Source organism: Oncorhynchus mykiss, chromosome 23, assembly GCF_057628025.1.
Source record: "Oncorhynchus mykiss isolate SJ-2025 chromosome 23, ASM5762802v1, whole genome shotgun sequence".
Classification (NCBI taxonomy): Eukaryota; Metazoa; Chordata; class Actinopteri; order Salmoniformes; family Salmonidae; genus Oncorhynchus; species Oncorhynchus mykiss.
In genome coordinates, this window is record NC_143044.1 from 29,551,802 (window position 1) to 29,571,085 (window position 19,284).

A 19,284-nucleotide genomic window follows, 5' to 3' on the forward strand; every position below is an offset into this window, starting at 1 on the left:
GGTTCACCCGTGACCGGCTCGGAAACCAGATTGCACAGCGGAGAAGGTACGGTGGGATTCGAGATGGTCAGTGACCTGTTTGTTGACTTGGCTTTCGAAGACCTTAGATAGGCAGGGCAGGATGGATATAGGTCTGTAACAGTTTGGGTCCAGGGTGTCTCCCCCTTTGAAGAGGGGGATGACTGCGGCAGCTTTCCAATCCTTGGGGATCTCTGACGATATGAAAGAGAGGTTGAACAGGCTGGTAATAGGGGTTGCGACAATGGCGGCGGATAGTTTCAGAAATAGAGGGTCCAGATTGTCAAGCCCAGCTGATTTGTACGGGTCCAGGTTTTGCAGCTCTTTCAGAACATCTGCTATCTAGATTTGGGTAAAGGAGAACCTGGAGAGGCTTGAGCGAGTAGCTCAATTATTTCACTTGAAGCAAAGCTTATAAACCAGTTCGATGTAATATAAAAATATATTGTTCCTTTAACAACATTTATTCTGTAAATTGTATGACAAATTTCTTACCTTAAACTTTTCACTTACATTTTGCTTACATACGCTAACATTAAGCAATGTGTATTATATTAGAATAGATATAAAACTATAGAAGTGTATTGGGATATTATCCAGTGGTGTTGTGTCGTGTTAGATGCAATATTATTATGTGTAATGATTTGTCTCAGTCTGTGTTGTGGTCATTAGAGACTTTTAACTTTTTATTTCAAGACATGTATTACATGAAACAATGTCCAATGATCAATGCATTTTCCATTCCGAAAGGAATTTTTAGGCCAAATTGACGCCAAAAGTTTTAATTGACAATTTTACTACTAATGATCTAAGTTTGCAGTATTATTTCATGGCATCTGAATTAATGGCAGCGATAGGGGAATATTTTTCCTTCATTGAGACTAATGGCGCGTGATCTTGTTAGAACATGAAATGAGATTTATTGCTCTAATACTATAATTGTGAGGGTGCTGTTTGTCGCCGCTGTCTCTTGCTCCTGGCCCTGGGTTTCTAGTGTAATACCTTTCAGATTCTTGTCAGCACTTCTTATGGAGTATCGATATGGGCCTTTGTTAAAAGTATCCCAGCCTCTGTAGCAAATTCAACTTGTTTTTCTAACCATCAGTGTGTATAGTTTGTAGTGTCAATGAATGAATTAGTCATGAATATTGTACAGTCAAGGTTATCACATTACTTTGATAATAATATATATATATATATATATACACATGTATTTTTTCCATACCTGCCTGGTATATACAGTACACTTGTGGTGCACCACTTTTATGGAATTATTTTATTATATCTGTCACTAGTATTTCAATAGGTGTTGTACCTCTTTTCCCTCACCACTCTGTATTCCACCTTTTATCCTCTTTCTGTAGTGAGCCAAGGGGGCATGGCAGCAGACGTTTGTCCAGATCCTGGTATTCCAGAGAATGGGAAGAGGATGGGCTTTGACTTTCAGTGGGTGCCTTTTCTTCACTCTTATCAGGTTTGGCGTCAGTGTAATGGGAACTGTGTGGAACAGCTTTAATCAGTGCGAGCCCTGCTGTGTTGCATTTTTAAACCCCCACTGCTATACCATCACCATTAGTGACTGCAATTGCACACCCTCAATAGGTGATACGACCCTCTTAAAGAAGATACCTTAATTCAACAAGGACCATTACTTGTTTATTAAGGAGGCAGACTTACTTCTAACCATTAAAAACAAAGAAACTTGAGAATGGTAGGGAACTTGTACACAGAGAAAAACAGTGATATTTAGAGGAAGGAAGTCTGTCACAGACATAGAGGGGCCAGGGGTCGATGGTGAGCTCTGTACGACCGGTCAATCACTTACGGTCATTTGTCTCTCCAACTCCCATAGGGTCGGAGCCAGCATCCAGTTTTCCTGCGATGACAGCTATGTGCTTCAGGGATCAAAGAGCATCACTTGCCAGAGAGTCACAGAGACACTGGCCGCGTGGAGTGACCACAGACCTATCTGCCGCAGTAAGTGTGAATGCATGCAGACCATTTTCCCATCCCAACACTTTCTGTTGGTACATTTTCCCATCTTGTTATTAAGGGAGATGAGGGACACGCACCAATGGTGGGCAGGGTGTTCAATGGTGAGGGACTACAGTACAGAGATTCTTATATGTTGAGGATGTAACTGCTACCTACTACCTCCCAGGTCAAAGACTTGAATGTTCTCTATTCTTCATATTACCATGGCTTTACCTGGAATTTACAAAGGCTATTCAAGATTCAATCCCCTTGATTTAAAAGCATTGAGACGTCTTCTCTCTTTCTTTATTGAGACTTGCAGTTGTTAGCCATCTGTGAGAGGTAGTAACTGCAAGCTGTCTTCCTTTGAAGTGTTAATAGCTGGGATGAATATCACATGAGCTCCCAAAATTATTATGACTGCATGATAGGCTTTTGTTAGCACATGTTGTGTACAAAAACAGTTTTTTGTTGTTGTTGCTATATACACTATTTATCACCTTTGAAAATGTGATCCTGCTCTCAATGGGTTAGTCCCCTGACTAAATTCAAGTAAAAAAAAATATATATATATATATATATAAAATAATTATGTAATCCCTATCCATTTAGATTTGGGGAAACATTTTTTTTTTAAATGTAAAATACATTTATAGCAGTCCATATACAATAGACTGGGTTAAGTGCTACCAAACTGTAAACGTGGAAAATATATTGGATTTGAAAAAAGTAATCAACGTAAACTGTTGTTTTGAGGGTGAAACTTCAACCAGAAGATTATGTCATAAAAATATTGCAACAAGTTTTCCACATAGAATTTTTAAATTTTTTAATTTGAATTTAGACCTTTGAAACGACATTTGATCTTCAACTATAGGCTGTGCAGCATCTCCTACTGGATCGTTGATTTATCTACAATTATTAATTTGATCTCTCATCTAGGGTTTTAGCCAAATCCAGCCTTGCTTAGCTTTGATATTTGTCACTGACTTCTACCAATGTGCTATCATGAGAATGATTATTGAGAGCTCTCTAAATAACTAAATATTTTCACTGTTGCTATCGAAGTCATTCCAAAGAGTAGGTTTAACGGAGCAAATTAAATGCAATCATACTTATGTCCTCCTATACAGTGGGGCAAAAAAGTATTTAGTCAGCCACCAATTGTGCAAGTTCTCCCACTTAAAAAGATGAAAGAGGCCTGTAATTTTCATCATAGGTACACTTCAACGATGACAGACAAAATGAGAAGGAAAAAATCCAGAAAATCACATTGTAGGATTTTTAATTAATTTATTTCCAAATTATGGTGGAAAATAAGTATTTGGTCACCTACAAACAAGCAAGATTTCTGGCTCTCACAGACCTGTAACTTCTTCTTTAAGAGGCTCCTCTGTCCTCCACTCGTTACCTGTATTAATGGCACCTGTTTGAACTTGTCATCAGTATAAAAGACACCTGTCCACAACCTCAAACAGTCACACTCCAAACTCCATCTATGCCATTGACTTTGTCTGGCTTTAATTCAAGTTTGTTTACAAATTAATAATTGATATGTTGGATTCACGTTTCCATTTCAACCAAAAATCTAAGTTAAAGAATGGGAAGGGGACTTTAGCAGTAACACATTGGGAATTCAACAAGTGTGTGAATAAAGGTTTGAATCTCATTGATCAATGTTTCAAATATTACCCACATTTCCACGTTTAAATGCCCAGTGGCACACTTATGAAAGCATGTTGTGGCTAAACTGATACTCCAATCTGAATTTAAACCAGGTAGAAAGTGTGTAGAAATGATAATGAACCTAAATGCTTTAATACTTTAATCTCCAAACTATTTTTCTTCAATCACAGCATTTTTAATATAGAGTTATTAGACGTGATATTTAGCAGATTTGGTTGATCTTGTTGTTTCAAACCAGTGAGCTTATTAATATTATTAATCAATAATATGGGCAGATGGAATTATTGACAATGAAAAAGGTTGAAATGTTGTTCCCTTGTTATATAATTGCTACATTTACTATCAATATATGATAAAAATGTGTTTTCCAGATTGCGTTTTGGCAACAAAAAAATAGGAATGTAAATATTTGGTCGCGACAGAGACAACCTGGTTCAATTTGGGTCCCGAGCTGAGATCTGCAGAGTTCTAACTTTCAAAGCCATAGAGGACACAGGCCTCCAGATAACATAAATCAAAATGAAATGAGGCAGTATGTCAACCTTCCAGAAGTAAGAGTAACCATGTTTGACAATTTCATAGCACCATTCCTTGGAAGTACTGATTGATTCAGACACTTTTTTGTCACAGCATCACCCATGAATCCCTTTAAGAATAACACTCTACTACCCCCTCACCCCCAAACCTCTCTCCACTACCATCCCCTCCATGCGGAGCTAAGTAACAGGTAGAAGCCATTAAATGTGAAGTTACAAAGCCTCCAGCTCAGAGATACACTGCTGCTCTTTTCTCTCCCGGATGGGCATGATCCCAGGTGATTATTTAGTTAATTATAGACTGTTGTTCCGACCTGCAAATGAAGAATGTGCTCGTTTTGCCATTTTTTTCTATCGACTATAGAACCCTCTGACACTTTGATAATTAACAGGCGCACAGCCTAGTCATCAGAGATTTCATAATTAATCATTTTCAGCTTCACCTCTTGATGATTTCACTCACCAATCCTCAGTTGTTGTGGAGCGGATAAAGTTTGCGTAATTAGGTGCTATTAAAAGGCACTGTTTTGTAAACAAGCATATTGGCTTCCAGCCTTTCAATGAAGGATACCACTGTAGAAGGATACCACTTAAGGTTGGATTCTCAGAAGGCTGGAATCCAACCTTAAGATTCCAGACACATTTTCTATGACGCAACACATGGAATCTCATTTTTTGTAGAGAAAGTGTCCATCTTCCAACCTTGAATGCATTCCACGACTAACTGTTTTACAGAAAATGTACAGCAGTGTCAAGTCTATTTCTGGAGTTGGTTGAGGTTATCGCTTTGCCAAATAGCTCATCTTTCTCAGTGTGATTGTGGGATGTATATCACCTGTTGTATCATTGCATTGTTGTTTCCAATGTTTAATTTCTGATGGATGTATTTGATTTCAACAGCGAGAACGTGTGGCTCTAATTTAAGAGGACCAAAGGGCTTCATCACGTCCCCTAATTACCCTGTTCAGTATGAAAATAATGCCCACTGTGTCTGGGTCATAACAGCAGTGGACAACGGGAAGGTGAGTCAGATGTATTTTCTTCTTTCTTTCACTTTAACATGGTGAGTTATCAGCATTCATATACTTGCTAATGAATCCCTCTGCAAGGTGATTGGTTCAACTTCAATCATTTAATTCATTTTTTGTAGTATTTTGCAAGTTGAGTATCAAGGCATTATCACATTATTTTGGATGCAGTCTGAGAGATGTTTTGACTCTAAATGAAGGGAAATATATTTTATTGTGACAGTGACCCAATAGGACAGATCTTACGAAAGATAAAATGTTCTGTATTGCAAAATAGTATGTGAGGCATAAAACTTTAAATTATAACAAATGTGTCGTATATTTATTTACCCTGCATGATGCCAAACAACCCATGACTTCATTGAATGGCTTCATTGGCATTGTTAAGGAAACATTTCATTATCATGCATTGTTTTCTTTCAGCGATTAAACAATTTGTTTATACTTGGCATACTCCATGTTTATTTCATTTAATAAACTCCACAAGTTAACGGCAAGAATGGAGATGATTTCTGTGTGAAAATTATTTATTTTAATTCAGTCACCTCAATGTCAGAAAAGTTTCAAGAGCAGTATTGGAATCATGCTGATGCAATGGATAAATATCTATTGCGTGGTGGGAGGGATCCAATCACATAATCATGATTATGTTACTGTGTTAATGCAATGCCATTGTGTGCATTAGCTTACAAATGGCATTAAATTCACTAAATGATCATAACAAATATGAGGCATATTAGCAGAAAAAAAATCTAATTTTATAAAGAGGGCCCACTTGAAACTGTTCAAATTAATGGTTTCTACTTGTCGTGTATATCCCTCGGGGGTCAGAGCACTAAAGATAAAGCAAACAGAAATTAATATTTCCTGTTGTAAATTATGGATACTTCAAGAAAGAGTGCCTTAAAGGAAATGGAACTCTTCAAAGTGATTGGAAATAAATAATTAGTCACTTGGCGTCACTTGGCCTCCCAAAAAGCCATATCACAACCTACAGTTGAAGTAAGAAGTTTACATACACTTACGTTGGAGTCATTAAAACTTGTTTTTCAACCACTCCACAAATTCCTTGTTAACAAACTATAGTTTTGGCAAGTTGGTTAGGGCATCTACTTTGTGCATGAACACGTAATTCTACAGACATATTATGTCACTTATAATTCACTGTATCACAAGTCCAGTGGGTCAGAAGTTTACATACACAAGCTGACTGTGCCTTTAAACAGCTTGGAAAATTCCAGAAAATGATGTCACGGCTTTAAAAGCTTCTGATAGGATAATTGACATCATTTGAGTCAATTGGAGGTGTACCTGTGGATGTATTTCAAGTCCTACCTTCAAACTCAGTGCCTCTTTGCTGGACATCATGGGAAAATCAAAAGAAATCAGCCAAGACCCCAGAAAGAAAATTGTAGACCTCCACAAGTCTGGTTCATCCTTGGGAGCAATTTTCAAACACCTGAAGGTACCACGTTCATCTGTACAAACAACAGTGCGCAAGTATAAACACCATGGGACCACGCAGCCGTCATACCACTCAGGAAGGAGACACGTTCTGTCTCCTAGAGTTGAACGTACTTTGGTGCGAAAGTGCAAATCAATCCCAGAACAACAGCAAAGGACCCTGTGAAGATGCTGGAGGAAACCAGTACAAAATGATCTATATCCACAGTAAAACGAGTCCTATATCAACATAACCTGAAAGGCCGCTCAGCAAGGAAGAAGCCACTGCTCCAAAACCACCATAAAAAAAGGCCAGACTACCGTTTGCAACTGCACATGGGGATAAAGATCGTACTTTTTGGAGAAATGTCCTCTGGTCTGATGAAACAAAAATAGAACTGTTTGGCCATCATGACCATGGTTATATTTGGAGTGAAAAGGGGGAAGCTTGCAAGCCGAAGAACACCATCCCAACCGTGAAGCACAGGGGTGGCAGCATCATGTTGTGGGGGTGCTTTGCTGCAGGAGGCGTGCGCTTCACAAAATAGATGGCATCATGAGGAAGGAAAATTCTGTGGATATATTGAAGCAACATCTCAAAACATCAGTCAGGAAGTTGAAGCTTGGTCGCAAATGGGTCTTCCAAATGGACAATGACCCCAAGCATACTCCCAAAGTTGTGGCAAAATGGTTTAAGGACAACATAGTCAAGGTATTGGAGTGGCCATCACAAAGCCCTGACCTCAATCCTCAGGAAAATTTGTGGGCAGAACTGAAAAAGTGTGTGCTAGCAAGGAGGCCTACAAACTTGATTCAGTTACACCAGCTCTGTCAGGAGGAATAGGCCAAAATTCACCCAACTAATTGTGGGAAGCTTATGGAAGGCTACCTGAAACGTTTGACCCAAGTTAAACACATTTCTTTAAACAATTTTTATTTCACAACCAGCTATGCTAGTTGAGAACAAGTTCTCATTTGCAACTGTGACCTGGCCAAGATAAAGCATTGCAATTCGACACATACAACAACACAGAGTTACACATGGAATAAACAAAACATATAAGGCAATGCTACCAAATACTAATTGAGTGTATGCAAACTGCCCACTGGGAATGTGATGAAAGAAATAAAAGTTTAAATAAATTATTCTCTCCACTATTATTCTGACATTTCACATTCTTAAAATGAAGTGGTGATCCTAACTGACCTAAGACATGGCAGTTTTACTAGGATTAAATGTCAGGAATTGTGAAAAACTGAGTTTAAATGTATTTGGCTAAGGTGTATGTATACTTCCGACTTCATCTGTATGTGTTGTGATAATTGTGTTGTTTGCTCTATAACCTGTTAATTCATATTCCTTGCGAACATGATATATGGGCCTAAAGGCCCGAGACAATAAGGAGACACAGTGGCAGAATGAATTCAGCAACACCTTTTCTTTATCACAAAACCCGGATAGCTTTTTCATATGTAGTGTATCTTGCACCAAGTACATGGTTCTTAGAGATTTTGATTGAGATTTTTGTCTTCCAATGGCTGGGGTTGTGGCAAATGTTCCTGTCTGTCTCCTGTGTAGACTGATAAGTTTGTTCCTTTTCTTTAAACCTATTCTCAATTAATTTTGCAGGTAGTATAGGATAGAATTATCTTAAAGTAGTCTGTTTTGTAATAAAATGACTCTTCTGAAAGTTGTTTTTACCTATATTTATTGCAAGAAGCAAGTGCCCTTTTTAAATTACTTGCTGTGTAAGTCAAGTTTTCATTATTTCCTTCTCTAATTTGTGGTATGCCATTATTCAAACATGAGCATTTATCTTGGTGGAAAACTTGGGTTTTGAAAACAAACCAGTGAGTTTTTTTAGAACACATGGACACATTCAGCTCAAATGAACGTCCATTCTGTGGCTTTTTTTGCTAGTTTGGGAAGATATGATAGTCATGTTTTGGGCTTAGGAATTATGTTCTCCATTTAATTGAAGAAGGATTGCTTTCAATGTATGAGCAGGTCAGAGTATGAACAACCTCATAAAATTTGTATTTCTTCCGATCTGTTCTCTAGCTAATATTTTCTGACATTCAGTGTTACAAGTAGTGCTGCCTCATCAGATCCCTAGTTGATTTGTGATCATAAGCCAACCATCATGTGTTACATTGATTACACAAGTGTATGTATATGAAAAAGTCTAGATGTCCACAGTTCAATGAACTGTCCAGGTTCTGAAAATGCCCGCCAGTTGACCCTCTTTCAAGATAACACTGTTGTTTGTAGGGAATATTCCATTTTGTAAACTGCACCTCAAACAACTATGTTCATGTCTGGAGCAAGTTTTGATTAATTTGTATTAATTTTGTGCATACAATCTTTTGAATGTTTTAACTCACAATTGGACTTCAATGTTATGCTCTAAACCGAGAGTCACCTGGCATACCATCATACATCAGACTAGGTTACCCCAAGGAGTATAATCCATTCAGTAATTAATATAGTCATTGACACATTAATATATTTACCCCCGATGTGTTAGTGTTTGTGTATGTAACTGGTTGACAGTATTTATAAACAAATAGTGTGATGTTTTTGACAAAACAATGTTGTTGGGACACAAAATGGGCAAAATGGGCTAAATGTATAGGGACAGGTGTTCAAACCAGACATTGATTATTTGGGATGAGTTACAAAACATCAACAGTCTCTACAAAGTCACAGGGAGGTTTTAAGCATTTTAGAAGTCTTATCAACAATTGAATACAAAACAGAACCATTGAACCAGTTGTCATGCCTTTCGGTTCTGAATAAAACAAAGGAATCAATAGTGCCCTAAAATTTTATCTACAGGCCACTTAAAGGAACAATCACGAAGTTGTGCTGTCAGCATGCAATTGTGTTGATATAGACTATGAGTTCTGTTTTCTCCATTGCTTAGTCTTCTGTAAAAACCCTATTGGTTTTTGACAGGGTAATTTGAGAGGGTCGTAATGTAGACTTCTCATTTAAGATTGCCTTAAACTGCTTACTATGAAACAAAGTTTGACATTCCACACAGATTGCTTGTCCAAAAACTTCAGAGGTGCTCACAGTTGCGTAAAAACCAACAACATATGTTTACCTCTATTGACGGTATATTATCCCAGAGACATAAGAGAAGGCTAGTAAAAATGTCCCAACAGTACAGGTGTCACCTGATTCAATATATACTGTATATACGGTTAGAGCACAGCTTTAGGGAGTTACCATAGACATGGATATTGTGGTGACACTGAGAAATTAAAGGCTCTCCATATTCTATTGTAATTGTAAATGGCAGGTCATTGTGTAATTGCTCATTTATTCTTAACCCTGTCCATCTCTCGGCTTGTATTTTGGCTTGTTCCAGTTATCATGACTTCATCACATTGCTACATGTATTTGGACAGTGTCTGTTTTTTATTATGATTAAAGCATAGGTCGGAATTCAATCTTAGCACACATTGGTTTTTGCAGTGCGATTTCTCTCAGGTGGCTTATGCTGTATTGGAGTTGTCAATGGTGTTATGCCAAGAAGATTGACATTTGATGGATAATGGATTGCCACAAAGCCACAATGATCCTTAGACAATGTATTGTTTTTGTGCGCTTTGAAGTGCAATGCATGACGATTGATATACAAACAGATGGTGCAGCAGTCTAATTAAACACACATTCATCAAATCTACATACAGTGCCTTGCGAAAGTATTCGGCCCCCTTGAACTTTGCGACCTTTTGCCACATTTCAGGCTTCAAACATAAAGATATAAAACTGTATTTTTTTGTGAAGAATCAACAACAAGTGGGACACAATCGTGACGTGGAACGACATTTATTGGATATTTCAAACTTTTTTAACAAATCAAAAACTGAAAAATTGGGCGTGCAAAATTATTCAGCCCCCTTAAGTTAATACTTTGTAGCGCCACCTGTTGCTGCGATTACAGCTGTAAGTCGCTTGGGGTATGTCTCTATCAGTTTTGCACATCGAGAGACTGACATTTTTTCCCATCCCTCCTTGCAAAACAGCTTGAGCTCAGTGAGGTTGGATGGAGAGCATTTGTGAACAGCAGTTTTCAGTTCTTTCCACATATTCTCGATTGGATTCAGGTCTGGACTTTGACTTGGCCATTCTAACACCTGGATATGTTTATTTTTGAACCATTCCATTGTAGATTTTGCTTTATGTTTTGGATCATTGTCTTGTTGGAAGACAAATCTCCATCCCAGTCTCAGGTCTTTTGCAGACTCCATCAGGTTTTCTTCCAGAATGGTCCTGTATTTGGCTCCATCCATCTTCCCATCAATTTTAACCATCTTCCCTGTCCCTGCTGAAGAAAAGCAGGCCCAAACCATGATGCTGCCACCACCATGTTTGACAGTGGGGATGGTGTGTTGCTTTTACGCCAAACATAACGTTTTGCATTGTTGCCAAAAAGTTACATTTTGGTTTCATCTGACCAGAGCACCTTCTTCCACATGTTTGGTGTGTCTCCCAGGTGGCTTGTGGCAAACATTAACCGACACTTTTTATGGATATCTTTAAGAAATGGCTTTCTTCTTGCCACTCTTCCATAAAGGCCAGATTTGTGCAATATACCACTGATTGTTGTCCTATGGACAGAGTCTCCCACCTCAGCTGTAGATCTCTGCAGTTCATCCAGAGTGATCATGGGCCTCTTGGCTGCATCTCTGATCAGTCTTCTCCTTGTATGAGCTGAAAGTTTAGAGGGACGGCCAGGTCTTGGTAGATTTGCAGTGGTCTGATACTCCTTCCATTTCAATATTATCGCTTGCACAGTGCTGCTTGGGATGTTTAAAGCTTGGGAAATCTTTTTGTATCCAAATCCGGCTTTAAACTTCTTCACAACAGTATCTCGGACGTGCCTGGTGTGTTCCTTGTTCTTCATGATGCTCTCTGCGCTTTTAACGGACCTCTGAGACTATCACAGTGCAGGTGCATTTATACGGAGACTTGATTACACACAGGTGGATTGTATTTATCATCATTAGTCATTTAGGTCAACATTGGATCATTCAAAGATCCTCACTGAACTTCTGGAGAGAGTTTGCTGCACTGAAAGTAAAGGGGCTGAATAATTTTGCACGCCCAATTTTTCAGTTTTTGATTTGTTAAAAAAGTTTGAAATATCCAATAAATGTCGTTCCACTTCATGATTGTGTCCCACTTGTTGTTGATTCTTCACAAAAAAATACAGTTTTATATCTTTATGTTTGAAGCCTGAAATGTGGCAAAAGGTCGCAAAGTTCAAGGGGGCCGAATACTTTCGCAAGGCACTGTATATTAGTGTTAAGTTCCATTAAACTGTATATTATTCTTGGTTTAGTAGCCGTTGGTCATTGAGGGAAAATGTGTGTGTTAGATCTTGCCCCGAGCTATTGTTATCATTAATCTCTGCAATGTATTTTTTCTTCTGAAGAGTTGAGAGTAGTGTCTTCAGAAAGTATTCATACCACTTTACTTTTTCCACATTTTGTTGTTACAGCCAGAGATTTTGTGTCACTGATCTACACACAATACCCCATAATGTCCACGTGATTTTTTTTGCAGATTTTGTTTTTAATAATAAAAAATTAAAAGCTGAAATGTCTTCAGTCAATAAGTATTTAACCCATTTGTTATGGCAAGCCTAAACAAGTTAAGGAGTAAAAACGTGCTTCACAAATCACGTAATAAATAGCATTGACTTATTCTCTGTTCAATAATAGTGGTTAACATGATTTTTGAATGACTACCCCATCTCTGTACCCCACACATACAATTATCTGTAAGTTTCCTCAATTGAGTAGTGAATTTCAAGCACAGAGTCAACCACAAAGACCAGGGAGATTTTTCAATGCCTCACAAAGAAGGGAAGTGATTGGTAAAAAGAAAAAAGGCAGATGCTGAATATTCCTTTGAGCATGGTGACGTTATAAATTAGGCTATGTTTGATTTATCAATACGCCCAGTCACTAAAATATACAGGCGTCCTTCCTAACTCAGTTGCCTGAGAGGAAGGGATTTCATGGTGATTTTAAATGAGTTACAGAGTTTAATGATTGTGATAGGAGAAAACTGAGGATGGATTAACAACATTATAGTTACTCCACAATACTAATCTAAATGACATAGTGAAAAGAAGGAAGCATGTACAGAATAAAACATATTTGCATCCTGTTTGCGACAAGGCAATTAAGTAATACTGCAACATGTGTCCTGAATACAAGTTTTGTGCAAAACCAACACAACACATCACTGAGTACCATTCTTCATATTTTCAAGCATGGTGGTGGCTGCATCATGTTATGGGTATGCTTGTCATTGGCAAGGACTAGGGAGATTTTAGGGGGGGGTACAGCTATAAGCACAGGCAAAATCCTAGAGAGAAACCTAGTTCAGTCTGCTTTCCAACAGACACCGGGAGAAGAATTCACCTTTCAGCAGGAGATTTAACCTAAATCACAAGACCGGAGTTGGTTACCAAGATGACATTGAATGTTCCTGAGTGGCCTAGTTACAGTTTTGACTTAAACCTTCTTGAAAATCTATGGCAAGACTTGAAAATGGCTGTCTAGCAATGATCAACAATCAACTTGACAGAGCTTGAAGAATATTTTAAAGAATAATGGGCATATAGTACAATCCAGGTGAGCAAAGCTCTTAGATACCCAAAATGACACACAGCTGTAATCGGCGCTAAAGGTGATTCTACAAAGTATTACTCAGGTGTGTGAATGTAAATTAGATATTTCGGTAAAACGTTTTAAAAATACATTTGCAAACATTTCTTGAAATACATTGTCATTATGGGGTAGTGTGTGGAGATGGGAATTCAGGCTGTAACACAACAAAATGAGGAATAAGTCAAGGGGTGTGACTACTTTCTGAAGGCACTGTACATGGCATGGTGAGTTATCAGAGGCTCCTGAATAGTAAACTGGCTATCAGTGAACTTGTACACAAGGATTTAGGCTCTCACATTGATCATTCACTTTGGGCCCTTTGGCTTGCTAATACACATTTCAGTGAGGATTGCCCAACCTACACAGGTAATATATTTGTGCTTCAAGTTTCAGAATGAAAAAATATGGATGGGAATAATGGTTATTTAATGGCCCAAATGAGAGAATTTTAGGATGTTGATAATGGGTTTGTCCTAATTAAGCTTTATTTCTTCCCTTCAAGCAATCTCCGCTGAAATCCAATTTTCTTTTAATTGCCTTTCATCCTGTACAGGCATCAAATGTGGAGGCATCTTTTTTTCTCAAGGCTTTGTTTGTGCCCAGGCATTGCAAATACTTGAACTGCTCTTTTGCATTTCATAATTTCATTGCCACCCCAAAATAATTTGCAAATGTATTTCATGGTTTCATTATTTCAGCTTCCGTGGTAGCAGTGGCAGGGTTGCTTTTTACACATACTATGCAATGATAATCAGTCATCACAGCACTTCCCGAAAGACGTGTTTGAAATGATAGAGCTTCAGCAGCTGAAATGTTGCTGTCTTTTGCAGCTCTAATATGACTAAGCTATGTTTTGCCATTGTGAATACCATAGAGTACCATGATGTTTTTATACATTACATGCTAAAAGACTCATTATTAGTGCATGGGATTTATGGTTATAATTCAATCATAGCGCATTACACTTTTGATGCAAAACCACACGTATTTTAAATATTTGTTTAAATCCTAACCACTGTTGACACAGATATGAATTGTTTACGTTTGGCATGATTTGAAAGGCAATTTGTTATGATTGAATTCCGACCCAAGGCTTTTCATTTATACAATTTATAGGAAAATAAAGCAAACGAAGCATTGTATAAATAGTACAATTGCAAAATTGTTTATGGCCATGCTATAGTGGCTGTCCTTGAACCAATGGAACATTTATCCTTTTTTGAGCAGGTTATTAAGCTTGCCTTTGAGGAGTTTGATCTTGAGAGAGGATATGACACGCTAACAGTGGGGGACGGAGGGAAAATTGGCGATGCCAGGAGAGTGCTCTATGTGTGAGTACTCTGCAGATGCTCTGAATTTATCATTTACAATCTCGGACTATCCCTCCAGCATTCTCTGTAGGATTTTTTAAGTTGCACAGAACTACTACTGCATGCTCTAGTCTACACAGATGAAATAGGACAATACATTGTGCATTTATTCAGATAATACATTGAACATAATTGTCATATAATTAATACACATTTACCCCTTACTTGAAAATACTGGTCAATGCTTTTGGAGCATAAAAACAATAAATTGCGCTTCTGATGTGAGTAAGAGACAATGAACCATTGAGTTCCATGTGATGTGTTTCAGGCTGACAGGGTCCAGTGTTCCTGACCTGATAGTCAGTATGAGCAACCAGATGTGGCTCCATCTCCAGTCTGATGACACCATCGGGTCCCAAGGGTTTAAGGCCCTATATGAAGGTATGCTTCCCATTCTCTTTGAGAACATATACAATGGTCTGCCAAAAAAAATGGATTTGGTCTGGATTGAAACCCTGTACATTTCCCATTTCATGTTGAGGTCATGCTTATTTGAGTTTCATAGTTGGTGCCACTTTTCCGCATACATAAAATTTGATATGTAAGATATGTGTTGGTCTGCCCAGCATGTCCTTTTGACTAGGCAACTATATGTGCATTTATTTACACCCTGTAGAATGTTCACTGTATGCCTAGCCAAGTCATCAATTCTGTAGATTCAGTGAAAGATTAAAGCAAATGGGTCAGCCAGCATATGTGCTCGACACAGACACTGATATGTTAGAGTTATCCAAATGAATTGCACTGGCTGGTTTTGGATAGGCTACCAAATAACATCAAAGCAAAGTTCTATGAAAATATATAAGCATCTGTTTCAATAAACACTAATGTGCAGAATTTGCTTCCACCAGCATAAACGGTAATTCATTTCCAGTATCAGATGGTCGGTCTAATTCTTTCCAACTGATGAATAGCAATGAACTTGCACTAATAAGTCATGTGTTGACTGGGCACAGTGTGCCACTCTGGCAAAGTCAAACCCACATTAAAGTAGTGTCATGCTGTGAGAGCAGAAGAGATTTGCGTTGCTGATACATACTGTGGGGACACGGTTTGCTTTGGAAGATGCTTTCCAATCAACTCAACTGCTAGGTGGAAGTACAGTTAACTTAGGCCCCTATTCAATAAAATATTTTGTGTGGAAACATTGTACAGAAAGTCTGTCACCACCATCAACTTTCCATTTAGACATTTATGACATGGCCAAAGGTTTTGAGAATGACACAAATATACATTTTCACAAAGTCTGCTACCTCAGTTTGTATGATGGCAATTTGCATATACTCCAGAATGTTATGAAGAGTGATCAGATGAATTGCAAATAATTGCAAAGTCCCTCTTTGCCATGCAAATTAACAGAATCCCCCCAAAACATGTCCACTGCATTTCAGCCCTGCCACAAAAGGAGCAGCTGACATCATGTCAGGGATTCTCTCGTTAACACAGGTGTGAGTGTTGACGAGGACAAGGCTGGAGATCACTCTGTTATGCTGATTGAGTTCGAAAAACAGACTGGAAGCTTCAAAAGGAGGGTGGTGCTTGGAATCATTGTTCTTCCTCTGTCAACCATGGTTACCTTCAAGGAAACATGTGCCGTCATCATTGTTTGCACAAAAAGGGCTTCACAGGCAAGGATATTGCTGCCAGTAAGATTGCACCTAAATCAACCATTTTCTAAGATCATCAAGAACTTCAAGGAGAGTGGTTCAATTGTTGTGAAGAATGCTTCAGGGCGCTCAAGAAACTCCAGCAAGTGCCAGGACCGTCCCCTAAAGTTGATCGGAGCACCACCAGTACAGAGCTTGCTCAGGAATGGCAGCAGGCAGGTGTGAGTGCGTCTGCACGCACAGTGAGGCAAAGACTTTTGGGGGATGGCCTGGTGTCAAGAAGGGCAGCAAAGAAGCCACTTCTCTCCAGGAAACACATCAGGGACAGACTGATATTCTGCAAAAGGTACAGGGATTGGACTGCTGAGGACTGGGGTAAAGTCATTTTCGCTGATGAATCCCCATTACGATTGTTTGGGTCATCCGGAAAAAGCTTGTCCGGAGAAGACAAGGTGAGCGCTACCATCAGTCCTGTGTCATGCCAACAGTAAAGCATCCTGAGACCATTCATGTGTGGGGTTGCTTCTCAGCCAAGGGAGTGGGCTCACTCACAATTTTGCCTAAGAACACAGCCATGAATAAAGAATGGTACCAACACATCCTCCGAGAGCAACTTCTCCCAACCATCTAGGAACAGTTTGGTGATGAACAATGCCTTTTCCAGCATGATGGAGCACCTTGCCATAAGGCAAAAGTGATAACTAAGTTGCTCGGGGAACAAAACATCGATTTTTAGGGTCCATGGCAGGAAACTCCCCAGACATTAATCCCATTGAGAACTTGTGGTCAATCCTCAAGAGGCGGGTGGACAAACAAAAACCCACAAATTCTGACAAACTCCAAGCATTGATTATGCAAGAATGGACTGCCATCAGTCAAGATGTGGCCCAGAAGTTAATTGACAGCATGCCAGGGCGGATTGCAGAGGTCTTGAAAAGAAGGGTCAACACTGCAAATATTGACTCTTTGCATCAACTACACGTATTTGTCAATAAAAGCCTTTGACACTTATGAAATGCTTGTAATTATAATTCAGTATTCTATAGTAACATCTGACAAAAATATCTAAAGACACTGAAGCAGCAAACTTTGTGGAAATTAATATTTGTGTCATTCTCAAAACTTTTGACCACGACTATAAAATTACCCCTTCAAACACAAGTCTCAACCCTTACTTTATATGGCCCCACTGACAGTTTGCACAATTGACAGCTCAACAAAATGCATAACCCTGCACAATGAGACCACTCAATGTCACACTAGTGCCTACTGTCCAGGTACCATGTTTGACAGCAAAACCACTGAATATAAGTGGCGGGAGGTATTCTTAGGGGGCCCCGTACAGTAGGTGTCCATGTCTACTGTATATATAATCTGGGGCAGTATTCAGTCAGCCTTGTTCACCTGTAGTATGCATCATATAATTAAATCTGTGTGAGAAATGCTGGCAACACCAAGTGATACCTACATTTGAACAATTTGAAACATTCACAACCCATAAGTAATTGCATGTGTAAATGATCAAGCAACATGTATCAGTCAGAGGGAGAGAATCATGGTATCCCGATAAGATATACTAATAAAAAATATATGTTCTAAAGACTGTCTATAGATACATATAAATCACTAAATTGCCACATATAATGATGAACGTTAAGGATTAAGTATTCGAATAATTGCATGATACCATCAAACTCACTTTGCAAGTAGGTAAGCATTTTTTGGCAGAGGCTCCTAGTAAATACTGTAGTTGACCCGTAACTTGCACTTGATGTCTTTCTTTAATTCCTTCCTGTAGCACATTCTATGTGCATATTTCTTTTTTATTCTGTGACATGATTCAGATTTTCTGTCAAACAACAGGCTCATTGTGAGAAAATGTATTTTGAGGGATGTCTCACAAAGCGGCTGTATAAGAGGGAGCAAAATTGTGTTTTTGTTGTCATGCCTTTCCAGATACATTACAATGCGAGAACAGAGCCGAGTAAACCCGTTGCTGTCGAAAATGGAAACAATGAGCTTCATTCACTGAGCTTTATTCGGTGGAACTGCAGTCTCTTTTGTATATATCTATATATCTATATTTATATTTATATATATATTTATATATATATTTATATATATTTATTTTTATTTTTATCATGCCGTATATATCCCAGAAAACAGTGACACAGAGAGAGCAAAAAGATAAATTACAAACATTTCTCTGTTATTTGTGGACATTGATATGATGCTTTGAGTTGTTTATGACATCTTTGAAATATTTGCATTAACTCTGAAACAGACCACTGTGTACCTCAATGGCACATATTTTGATGTTATCTCCTGCTTACCATTTCTTCAATGCTTGTACTTTCACCCACAATATGCATGTAAATGGTAGACATGTCCTAGACAGCTGATTTGACTCCCAGCTCATCATCATTTAGGTTATTGGACAATAAATTCAGCGATGGACAGCCACTTGAGGCATTTTTACATATTAGTGTTTAAGAGCATGGTAAATCCTTAGTAAGACAGTTTACATCTCAATCACGGTTGCAATCGGGCTGATATGCCCTTAACCTGAATGTGGAGCCTACGCATAGATCCCTCAACTAATTGCTCTTGGCAGCTCCAAAGGTATTTAACCGGCACTTAACATCTCACAAAGGTTGTTGAATGTGCTGCTGGAATTAAACTCATCCCCTGTAGATTATTGCTCAGCTGGGCCAGTGGAGCGATAGCTACTGAGCTGACATGCTGGTTGTTAACACAAAAAATGAACTCTTCCAGAACGTCATTCATTTGTCACTGTCATTTTACTCCTGCTAGAAAATGCTGCCTCCACCTGAACTTGTAGAGGAAATAGACAACAGTTGGCATGCCAGTATATTGCTCTCGCTGTCTTGTTCTCTATTGGATTATATTGATGGTTCTAAAATGA

General features: G+C 38.5%; 1 protein-coding gene across 1 annotated transcript in view; it reads left to right on the top strand.

The window, feature by feature from the left end:
• The window catches only part of LOC110502713 (CUB and sushi domain-containing protein 1), a 500,827-nt gene that overhangs the window by 312,317 nt on the left and 169,226 nt on the right, over positions 1-19,284 (top strand). Inside the window, exons 8-12 of the mRNA XM_090217249.1 lie at positions 1,383-1,464; positions 1,871-1,995; positions 5,115-5,236; positions 14,609-14,712; positions 15,020-15,132. Of these exons, the coding sequence (XP_090073375.1) occupies positions 1,383-1,464; positions 1,871-1,995; positions 5,115-5,236; positions 14,609-14,712; positions 15,020-15,132 (546 nt within the window). The remainder of the gene's footprint in view (positions 1-1,382; positions 1,465-1,870; positions 1,996-5,114; positions 5,237-14,608; positions 14,713-15,019; positions 15,133-19,284) is intronic.